This window comes from Elephas maximus, chromosome 7, assembly GCF_024166365.1.
Source record: "Elephas maximus indicus isolate mEleMax1 chromosome 7, mEleMax1 primary haplotype, whole genome shotgun sequence".
Taxonomy (NCBI): Eukaryota; Metazoa; Chordata; class Mammalia; order Proboscidea; family Elephantidae; genus Elephas; species Elephas maximus.
The window spans coordinates 89,917,545-89,929,707 of record NC_064825.1 but is presented as its reverse complement, the minus strand read 5'-3'; the positions used below and the strand labels follow the sequence as shown (position 1 = coordinate 89,929,707).

At 44.3% G+C, this 12,163-nt stretch overlaps 1 protein-coding gene across 5 annotated transcripts in view; it reads right to left on the bottom strand.

Annotated features, from left to right (window-relative positions):
- The window catches only part of EHF (ETS homologous factor), a 51,061-nt gene that overhangs the window by 25,875 nt on the left and 13,023 nt on the right, over window positions 1-12,163 (bottom strand). For 4 of the 5 annotated variants that reach the window (XM_049889424.1, XM_049889428.1, XM_049889425.1 and 1 more), the window contains exon 2: window positions 968-1,067. In XM_049889424.1, the coding sequence (XP_049745381.1) occupies window positions 968-1,064 (97 nt within the window). In that variant the 5' untranslated portion in view covers window positions 1,065-1,067. Of the gene's footprint in view, window positions 1-967; window positions 1,068-8,406; window positions 9,191-12,163 lie in introns of those variants that run through there. The other variant, XM_049889427.1, reaches the window with a different exon arrangement.

Here is a 12,163-nt window from a genome sequence, read left to right as displayed (position 1 = left end):
CTATAGGGTCACCACCAGTTGGAATCGACTCAACAGCAACAAGTGTGATCCTCTCACTCCTGCTTCTCAGACTCTACTCACCAGCGGGCAATTTCCACTTTTCCAGGGAAGCCAGAACAGCAGAGTCTCTTGCACAAGAATTAGCAGCAGGTCTGAGGTGGGATAAGACCCAGAACTTCTCTGGCCCGTTTGATGCACAGCAGTTTGCCTAACTTGACTGCCTTTACAATATACTTCTCATTTAGGATTTGGGGTCCCTGACCGAGCAACAACTTTACTGAGTTCAGCTTCCACAGTAAGCCACAGGCTTGATCACCAAATCCTCTACAAGCCCCACCATCAAGTCCAAGATTATAGCTACCCCCCTCCTCCAATCAATGTGCTCTAGATTAAAGCACTAAAGGAGAGCACCTGGTGTTCTAACAAATCTCCTCTTCCCTTACAAAAGGAAGTCACTGGAAGATTAAATAGAAAGATTAAGCTGCTATAGCCCTCTCCTCCTCAAGCTCTATGTGTGTGCATGTGCAAGTGTGTGTGCATGTGTGTATATGTGTGTGTATGTGTGCATGTGTCACAAGCATGTGCACAGACACACACACACCTTCTTTTCTATCCTTTCTTGGTATCTCAGCCAAACACTTTTAAAAGCTTCAACAGGTAGCCGTCCTTTTGGGGATCTCTTCTGCCACCCTCTCTGCCAGTCTGCCCACCCCGGACCTTGAATATTGATCTATGTATTGATAACACAGAGGAGATGATAAATAGAATACCTTAAATGGGCTTCTACTTGGAGCCCTGGGGACCTACAGGGAACTTCAGTTTCAGGAGTTTTCCCCATTCCCCCTGGTCTCCACACACCCATTAAATAAAACCTGTCTTTTTTAAACATTAAATTGGGAGAGGAGGCATCATTAAACTAAGAGGAGAATCCCCACGGGAATGACACGACACCCCTTGGCCCTCTTACCATTGCACGTGGAGTAGCTGTCTGTCCAGGCTGGCTGCTGGTGGAGGAGGTTGTTGTTGGGGTTGAGATTCATTACACCACTTCCTTCCAGAATCATGATCTGTAAGAGGGTCAAACGGCTCAGTCAGTTGGTGCCCCTTAGACAAACATCATTTCGGTGTGAAGATCATAAAGTTACTTTAGGAAGAAGGAAAAGAAAAAAAGAATTTGTCCTTTCACCCATGCCTCCAAAACATGTTGCCACCACCTTTTCAGTGAAAGCAAAGCTTATTGGCAATTAAAAAATTTCCAGGTTCGATTTTCATATGCATGAGGCAAGTTTTTACAGCCACCCATTCATAAATGAAGAAACCCTGATCAGGACTGAAGCAGGAGGAAAATGCAATACCTGCTCGGGGGCGAGGCTGGCCAGCACCCAAGTGTTTTACAAAAGTGAAAATGCCAAAGAGATTTTGTTTAAAGTGGAATTTAAATCAATGAAAACCCAAGCCAGCGGAGGCACCAGAGCCGGCACCCATGCTGGAGCTCTAATCTGAAACCACCCGTTCACTCGGCCCAACAACCCTGAGAAGCCCTGCCCTGTATCAAGTCCCTTCAACACTGGGATCTGCCACAGGGTGGGCTGGTCTTCATGGGGCCTCAGCCATACTTGAAGAATGGAGTTCTGAAGTATTTGGTTCTGTGATGATATGAGGAATACACTGGTCTCTCTGACTAGGACACTGTCCTTTCTCTTCATTGCTGGTAAAAATTATGACTAACTATTCCTCTCCTCTTAGAGACCTACAGAATACACCAAGTTTTGAAACTGACCCAAAGTAAAGGACCCAGAAGGAAAGTCTTTCTTCCATGGGCCTGTCTGGATTTTTTTAAACAAAACGAACATTTTACTCTTTAAAAATACCCTCTTCGTGTCTGCCTTGAGCATTGTGCTTTTTCAAAGAACTATCTATATGGGATCAAACTGACAACAGCAACTGGAAGGGTTATATAGGAAGCTTAGGGGGCAGTGAGTTTATGTTAACAATGGAGGAATAATTCAGAAAAGGAGGAGGAGAATGGTTGCACAACTTGAAGAATGTAATCAATGTCACTGAATTGTACATGCAGAAATTGTTGAAGTGGGGTATGTTTTGCTGTATGTATTTTCAACCACAACAACAAAAATAAAATAAATTATTTAAAAAAAAAAAGAAAGAAAAACTTCTTCAATGCCCCAGCACCTATAATGTCCCTATCCCTGAGCCAGGCACCCTCCATATTTTAAACCAAAGCCCCAGGAGTATGTTCAATCATTCAAAGAAAGAATGGACTGTTCCCTGAGGGCATTACCCAGGTCTACAAAGGAAACTTACCCTTTATAAATTATTGGGGTATGGAGAGAAGCCCAGCTGTATAGCAGTGGTCATGGACATTTTTCTGCCTATTTAGGGGAAACCTCACATCCTTGGGGTATCATCCATATCCCCAGGATTGAAATTGCCCACCCAGAGCAGTGCCAGCCCTCAAAACTCCTTCCCTTAATTTAGCTGCTGGTCTTCTGGATGTGTGTAGAGACTGAGAGGGGAGAGAATGGGCCTGGGGAAAGCATGGAAAGCATAAAGATTTATTCAATAAATATTTATCAGCCCTATAATGGCCTCAGTCCTGTTCTAAGCACCCCAGTGATTAAGAGTTGGACTAAGCTGGGCATGAATATTTGTGATCATCATCACTGCTGCTCGGTAAACAATTAGGCCTGAGTCCTGGCTAAGTAGAAGGTGGAGAGGGAAAGGTAGGGTGGGAATGGTGGATGCTATAACAATGAAGAGACCACTGGGTGGAAGAGAGGAGAGCTGGATTCTATTTCCTGGCACTGCATTTAAGAGCTTCAAAGCCAAAAAGAACTGGGTTGATTCCAAACTCTACACTTACTAGCTAAGATTGGTGCTAACTCAGTTACTTAACCTCCCTGAACCCCAGTTTCCTCATATGGAAAATACAGGTAATCATATCTTACTATGTACATTGGTTGGAGATTAAATGAGTTTCTATACCTCAAACATTTGTCACAAAACACAGCACAATTATTACATGGTAGATGCTAACATGAGGATAATCACTGCCTCTCTGGATAACCTGAACCAGAAACAACATTGGGCCTCAGTTTCCCCATCTGAAAATTTAAAGAAGTTGACTCAAGGGGTCCTTAAACTCCCTTTTAGAAACTTCTTTGATTCCTTCCCTAGGAGAGGGAAACCAACCCAAGTCAAACCTTCTCATTTGCATACTAGCTGAGCATTTTCCCATCCTGCCTTCTGAAGCAATTGCCCTAAAGCTCAGAAATCAGATTGAGGACTTCAAGGCAAAAGAAAATCTTCAAGCCTCCAGAGGGGGTGGCTGGGAGTGGGAGAGACAGCCCCGTCTCTGTTTGCTCAAGGCTGGGCTTGTTCCTTGCCAGCATTTGCTCAACCACAAGCAGTAGGAAGGTTACTGTTTAACCCTGAAAGGGCTGAAGCTCAGTGCCCAGCCGGTTTGATGGAGGGATTGGCCCCACAGGCTCAGGGACAATGGGCAAGGAAAGGCTTCCTTGAAATTCTTGCATTCAGATTTGCCCCCAGGGCTGTTTCAAAGTGGCCATCTCAGTGGGAGCAAGACCTGTCCAAGCCAACTATGAGCTCCATTCTCAGCTGGCTCAGGATTTCTTCCATTGCTTGCTTGTGCTATTGTTCACGGCCTCCCAACAAACAGTAGCAGGGTGATGTGAGGATAAGCCACTAGGCTTTCAAGTTGGGAGATACGTGTTCAGATCCCACTTTCCCTGTTTACTGTGTATAACTTTGAAAAAGTTACAAGTCTGTTTAGCTGAAAACTTTCTGGTCCTCACTTTCCTCACCTGTAAAATGGGAACCACTCCAAACTCAAAGTGTTGTGAGAATCAAATGAGGTTATGTATGTACAGAGCTTAGCAGGTAGTAAGAACCAAACCAACCTGTTGCTGCTGAGTCTATTCTGACTCATAGCAACCCTATAGGACACGGGTAGAACTGCCGTATAGGCTTTCCAAGGAGCAACTGGTGGATTTGAACCGCCAACCTTCTGGCTAGCAGTTGAGCTCTTAACCACTACGCTGCCGTAGAAAGAAAACCAAACCCATTGCTGTTGCATCGATTCCGTGTTAGCAACCCTACAGGACAGAGTAGGGCTGCCCCATACGGTTTCCAAGGAGCAACAGATGGATTCAAACTGCTGACCTTTTGAATCGCACCCAAACGCTTAACTACTGTACCACCAGGGCTCCAGTAATAAGAAACAGCTCAATAAATATTCAGGACAATGTGGGCTAGCCAGTTCTCCACTTGGGGTCAAATACCCACAAACCCCTTTTCTCCAATCAGACTTCATTTCTCATCATGACCTTCTGGAAGCATCCAGAACAACTCTTAACCCACAGAGAAGCCTTCTGAACTACAATGTCCCACCTCCCCCACCCCCGCCCAGAGCTGGCCTGAAGCTCAAGCTCTGTTCCCTGCTGGCACCCCCTTTCCAAGGGAAAGCAGCCAGCGTGGTGAGGGCACATTAAATGGTTACTACTCATAAAAGAGTTTATGTAGCTTAACCCTTAGTAAGTCAGAGTTCACTTGAGCTCACCCAGGCGTGTAAGGAAAGAAGGTCAGCGTCTCCTCACCAACCCAGCAGTGGTGTCACTAAAGGGGTATGGGGGTGGTGCAGACAGCACCAGAGAGATGCTGTCAGAGGGGGTGACACCAAAATGACTGTCTATAAAATTTTTGATCAGTGTTTCAGCAGAAATTTATTATTTTTTATTTAAAAAACCCCTATAGTTAGTTATAACAAGAAAAACATTTTTTTCTAAGCCCAGCTTACATGCATCAGTGTATCTACAGGGCTAAAACTCTATGCTAATTTACTTTTTGAACCTCCTAATGCGATCAGGTCAGAGCTGTCATTATTACCCAATTACAATGATGCTTCAAATATGTGGTTTTATCTGCACTCACTACAAGCTCGCGCTGTTGTTTCGTTGCTGCCAGTGTTCTTATAGCCACGATTTTGTCAAAATTACTGATGTCTTAGCTACAATTTTGTGCTAAGTAGTATTTGTGAACTTATATCAATAACTTTTTTGAGAACAAAGTAGTAATTAAAGGAAAAGAAGGAGAAAAATCAAAAAAGGCTTCTGCTCAGTTACTAATAATGTTATAATCTATCATGTAATTCAAAGTAGTAAGGTTTTACAGAACAATTTTGTTGTCAGTATTCATATAATCTAAGAAATATTACATTTAAGCAATTTACAACTATAGTTATCACATATTAGCCTCTGACTAAAATTGATAATAAACATTACTAAGGATTCTGTATGGTCTGGATGGGAGGAGGTCCATGGTGGCGGGTAACACTGTGAGTCACTGCACTGAGTGAGATCACCTTTAGTGACATGACTGGTGAGCTGCAGGGAGGGTGCCCTCAGAGTGGGCACAGAAGGGCCCTGGCCAGTGTGGCTGAATGCCTTTGGTGAAGTCATATCCCCTCTGAGTTTTTCAGGTGTAAAATGAGGACATTTTTTTCCCAACAGCCTCACAGGATGAGATAATGGGTAATAAACATGCTTTGAGAATTGTTAAACATTATTATAACTAACTCATCTACACTCCCAAATACTAATATAGACTTCCTATGGTACGTAGTGATTACTTTATGGTATATATATACATAAAAAAAAAATTTTTTTATAATTAAAAGTTAGGTGGATTATTTAATGTTCTCCCTCAAGCTCCTTGATTTACTTTCAGCATAAACTAAAAAATCCCACTGCCATCGAGTCAATTTTGACTCAGAGCAACCCCATAGGGTTTCCAAGGCTGTAAATCTCTACAGAAGCAGACCACCACATCTTTCTCCCAAAGAGCCACTGGCGGTTTTGAACTGCTGATCTTTCGTCTAGCCATCACTTTAACCACTGCACCATCAGGGCTCCTACACCTTTAGCATAGCTTTCATTATTTCCTTTTTATAAAAAAAAAAAAAAACTGGTGCCCAGCTACCTTCAATGACTGCCCTGACAGGGAATACAATAGACAGTCCTTGACGGAGCAGGAGAAAAGTGCGGAGCAGAACTCAAATTCATGTAAAAAAACCAGAGTTAATAGTCTGACTGAGACTGGAGGAACCCCCAAAGCCATGGCCCCCAGATACTCTCTTAACCCAGAACTAAAACCATTCCCAAAGCCTACTCTTCCGGCAAGGATTAGACTGGACTATAAAACATAAATAATACTCTTAAAGAGTTGCTTCTCAGTTCAAGCAGATACACACGACTGAATGGGCGGCAGGGTTAGAAGGCAGGAAGGAACAGGAACGGGTTGAATGGACACAAGAAACCCAGGGTGGGAAGGTCACATAACAATATGAGCATAAATTTTTGTCTGAGAAATTAACTTCAGCTGTAAATCTTCACCTAAAGCACAATTAAATATATATACATATATATATTTGAGAAAGAAAATAAAAGTACAATGAATGTGATGTAGAGGCTTTGAAATTAGAGAGACCTGGGTTAGAATTCAGCCTTCATCTGTGAGCCAAGTGACCTTGAGTATGCTAACCTCCTCAAGTCTCATTTTCTTCACAGATTTTTTTTAAAAAGGCCGGGAAGGGGTGGGATAATATTGACTTCCTCTAAGCCTGAGGGCTGTTTTGAAGAATAAATAATATAATGCGTTTGGAGGTGTCTAGGCCGGCACCTGGCACACATACCTTCAACAAAAAATTGTTTCCTTTCCTTTCTTTAAACATTAATTGTCAGGGTGTTTCTCTAACACATCTTACTTCTTCCAGGACTGTGTCCTCAATTCAGAGCCTGAAGGAGGATGATTCCACCCTGTGAGGCAAAAGTCAGCTGGGAAAAATACTCCCTTCTCTTCATCTCCAGCTCAAGGGGAAAATCGGGGTGGGGGTGTGATTCTAAGTTGTGCTGTTGTTGAGTGCCAAAGGGTCAATTTCGACTCATGGCAACCCTACAGGACAGAGTAGAACTGCCCCATAGGGTTTCCAAAGAGAGGCTGGTGGATTCAAACTGCTGACCTTTTGGTTAGCAGCCTAACACTTAACTACTGTGCTACGATGGCTCCTCAGCCCTGCTCACCAAAAAAACCCATTGCTATCGAGTCAACTCTGACTCATCACAACTCTACAGGACAGAGCAGAACTGCCCCATAGTTTCCAAGGAGCACCTGGTAGATTTGAACTACCAACCTTTTGGTTAGCAGCTGTAGCACTTAACCACTACACCACCAGGGTTTCCTCAGTCCCGCTAGGTAGTAGTTAAAGGCAGGTTTCTCAACCTCAGCACAACTGACATTTGGACTGGATAATTCTTTGTGGTGGGGGCTATCTTGTGCATTGTTTCCAGCACCCCGGCCTCTACTCACTACATGCCAATAGTACACCCCTCCCCCAAATGTCTCCAGGGGCAAAATCACCCTTTGTGGAGAACACTGGTTCAAAGTAAGGCCTGTGGAGTCAGACTAGACAGGTTCTGCTGCTGCTCATATGGCAATTGAGGGCCATCCCTTAGCCTTTCTGAGCTGCTACTTCCTCTCCTGGGAAACAGGCATAGCATTAGAACCTACCACATAGGCTTGCTAGAGGATTAAATGGCATAAGGGAGCAAAGTCCCTTAGCACAGGGCCTGGCACATGCCTAATAAGTGGAGGTTTAAGAAAATACACTGAGTATCAGAGCCATCTTTGTCTATTCCCAGGTGGTGCGTCTTCTGAGAATATAGTCTAAATTGCTATATTGAGCTATTAAAATCTGCACACATAAAAAAATCTGTAAATTGTATTTCTAACCCAAAGAGTGAAATGAAACGTGGCTTCTCCAGGGGAGTTTTTACCTATATTCTCTTAGCCCCCTTCCTATGTAGGAGCAATCAGAGGGAACTCTATTTCACTTGATGCCCCATTGATGGCCCAGAGTTTCACATTCACTCAAGACATTACGCCTTCATGCAACGGTTTCTAAGACTAATGGTTTTGGAGACAAGAGTCTTCTCTTTATTTGAAGAGGAGGAGCTGTGGCATGTTACCCAACAGACTAAAGTACAGATGAGCAGCTCATGCCAGCCTTCTAGGCAGGACCTATTGGGCCGTGAGTAACAACTGCCTGTACGTGATAGGTCACCACATCCCTAGCACGGCTTGGCCTATCCAAAAACCACTTTTGCAGGGAGAAAGGACTGTGTTGTGCCGAGTAGCCACAGCCTGAATCCATGGCAGGAGAGCTAGGTCACCTTCTGCGCCTCGCTTTTATAATGAGAAGTTTCAGATTAATGCTGTCAAGCAGAACAAGCAGGTCCTACCTGGACCGTGGGCCACAGACTATGGACTTGGATCATTTTCGTACCGCCCACACAGGGAGAACCCACTACTCACTGTACTAGATCCCCCTCCAGGCCTTCATCAAAGGAATGATTTCTTCCCCGAGGAGTGCCAACCGGACCACCACCAGCTACCACTTATGGGCTAGACCAATGGGGTGGGTGGGCAACGGAGCACTTGGCTTGACCCTGAAGTTTAAAAGAGCTTCACATTTTGACTGCCGTTCAAGTGGCAACATTGTGCATGGGAGACTGTGAGGCCTGGCCAGAGAGATTGGACTCCACCGAAACTGAGCTGAAAAAACATATTCAAGCGTGCAAGGAGCTTTAGATTCAACCTAGCATTGTTGAATTTCTGGGAGGGCAGCTCTTAAAAGCAAGGCCTCATGACTCAGAAAACGAGGGTTGAAATCTTGATTTTGCTACTTGGCTGGTTGTGTTAACCGAGGGGAAATACTAGCCTCTCTAAAGCCTCAGTTTCCCCATATGACAAAAAATGGCGAAAATGGAGTTGATGTGAGGATTAAATGAGCATAATTATCTTGTAGATGGCAAATGCCCAGTAAATGTTAGTTATCATTATAGGGTTTGCCAACAAGTCTCTCTTTGAACTGTGTTAACTGGTTTGGTGACATTCTTGGAGTAGGGGTAGAATCCTCAGAGGCAGGATAGTATAGTGGTTGGAAGCCCCAGGCTCAAGTCAGACAGTCACGTTCAAATCCTGGCTTTGCCAATTTACTTTTGAGGCAAGCATGGACAAGTTATTTAACTTCTCTGGGTCTCAACTTCCTCATCTATAAAATGGGGATAATACAAAATGAGATGATACCTGTAAATGCTTAGAATAGTGTTTGGCACATATTAATATTCTTGATAAATATTGACTTATTTTTATAATAATAATTATTAATAATAATAATATCATACCTCCAAGGAGGAACTTGAGGGCCAAATTCCTCATATTACAAGCAAAGCCTGTAACTTCTATCATCTACACAATATTTTCCAATTCCAGCTAGCTGGCACAGTGGAGCCTAGGACTGGATCCCCTGCCTCCCCAGCCCCCATTTGGGTACTGCTGTGTGGACGCACCGTTGCAGCTGAGCTATGAGCAGCGCACATTGGCCCCTGCTCACAAAAGGTGTGCTATTCCCCCTAGGCACAGTCCTGAAAGCCATCCCATGGTAAGTGTTCCTGCTCCCCTTCCTCTCACCAGACACACTGCACCCCAGGTGGCCAGACCAGTGGGAGGGCATAACTCATCAGGCTCTGGGTTACCACCCAGCATTGTACTCCTATGCACCACAGCTGGTTTACAGGTACAAAGGACACAACTGGGAAAGCAGCATGTCTAAAATGGAAGCTCCCAGCAGAGTGTGACCAGAGGGTTTCTTTATTCTGCAGGGTCCCTGAGCACAGGGAAAGCTCAATTACTCTAAAGGAATAGGCTCTGGGCTTTGGGCAGTTGTTGTATGCTGAGTCAGTTCCAACTCATAGCAAGCCTGTGTGACAGAGTAGAACTGCCCCCATAGGGTTTCCTAGGCTGTAATCTTTGTAGGAGCAGATGGCCAGGTCTTTTCTCCTGCGGAGTCGCTGGTGGGTTCAAACTGCAGCTTTTCAGTTAGCAACCGAACACTTAACAATCGCACCTTCAGGGCTAGTTGGGACAGAAATGCAAGGGGAAGAAGGCACCACTGGGACTCTGGCAAGAAGCTGAAGCCATGTGTTCTAGAACCCAGGAGGCTTTGCTCAGTCTCAGGATTCCTAACAAGGCCTAAAATTGCTAGTCTGGGTCGTCTTCAGCATACCGAGAACCTCCCATCAGAGACATCTGTAGCCACCTTAGATCTGCTCAGCTGGAGGGAGATAGTTCTCTCGCTCACCAGTAGGACTACTGAGACCCAGAACCAAATGCTTTAATAATAATAATGAAATACCTATGCTATGGAGCCCTGGTGGTGCAGTGGTTAAGTGCTACGGCTGCTGACCCAAAGATTGGCAGTTCAAATCCACCAGCTGCTCCTTGGAACCCGAAGGGGCAGGTCTACTCTGACTATGAAGTTGCTATGAGTTGGAATCGACTCAATGGCAAGGGGTTTGGTTTTTTGGTTTATTATCAGTAGTAGGGCTTATTGAACACCGAAAACATGCTAGCTCTGTGCTAAAAAACCAAAACCAAACCTGTTGCTATTGAGTCAATTTCAACTCGCAGTGACCCTATAGGACAGGGCAGAACTGTCCCATACGGTTTTCATGGAGCGGATGGTGGATTTGAACTGCTGACCTTTCAGTTAGCCACTGAGCTTTGAGCCACTGTGTCACCAGGGCTCCAGTCAACGGTTTTAAATGCATTATCTCAGTCAATACTCAAAAAAAAAGTACTCTAGAAGGCAGGTACTATCATGATGTCATTTAACATATAACCTATCTGAGGCTTAGAGGGGTTAGGTAACTTGTTCAAGATCACACAGCTTAGTAAGAATCGGGGTGAGAAAAGAAGTCCAACTTGGACAGCAGCAGCCTAATAACAAACACTGGGACCTTGGCCAGTTTTTACTACAAAGAAGGGCTCTTTTGCCAGAGAAGAAAATTGCCCTCAACTTGCCCTTTCCCAACCACCAACCTTTAGATTAGTAGTTGAGGGCAAACCATTTCTACCACCGGGGACCTCAGGGACTCCTAGAGAATCGCAGATCAGTGCTAAAGCCAGGGTCTGCCTTCTTTGCTGCTCTTTATTCATTTAACCGTATCATTCCCAAACAGGCTTTCAGGTGGATATTTTTGCTTCTCAGGTCAGAGGAGCAATTAGGCACTTCAAATAATTACTTTTGTGATGATGGCGATATCCAAACCATTCTAAGACCTTAATCAAATTTACCAGCAGGTTAATTCACAGCTTTTGCCCTAAGGATGTTGCAACCGCTTACTGACTTCCTGTTTCAATATGAATGTCATTTCAAAAGAACTACTCCCAAGGAGGAGAAAAGAAAATTCTGAAGGTAACTGAATGTGACACAGACAATAACCGGTGTTTTTACAAATGAATCAAAATGTGAATCAGGCTTGGGGATGTATTTGATCCTCTTGGGATTACATTACAGGTCAGTGCAAACCCTTATACACAGACATTTCACGTTCCCAGGGGCAACCTTCCTGGGCTTTCACACATTTTCATGACCTATGGTAAATATGGAAACCCTCGTGGGGTAGTGGTTAAGTGCTACGGCTGCCATCTAAAGGGTCGGCAGTTTGAATCCGCCAGACGCTCCTTGGAAACTCTATGGGGCAGTTCTACTCCGTCCTATAGGGTCGCTATGAGTTGGAATTGACTTGACAGCACTGGGTTATGGTATAAGTATTGGGAGGCCAAGTCTGGATCTGTTATAGGTATGCTTTATTGAAAGTGAGCCATTTGGAAATATACATATTATGCTGATCTTTTTCATCCCTGGTGCCAGACCCAGACAAGATGGCAGATACTGACAGCGACAGGCACCAAAGTTGATCAAAAGACAAGATTACCTTAGATGACAATGCCCGCCCTTTATCAATCCCATTCAGATATGACAAACTAAGACCCATAGGGTAAGCTTTGAATCTTGAAGGTCACAGCGCCTTTTGAAACCTCAATAGACGCTGGGGCTCTCTCCTTTTACCAAAAATGTACATCCATGTATGGTTTTGCCTATATTTTGTGGGTCCCGGCAGCACAACAACTAAGCACCTGGCTACTAACCAAAAGACTGGCAGTTTGCATCTACCCAGAAGTTCCTCGTGCGAAAGACCTGGCAATCTGCTCCCATAAAGATTAC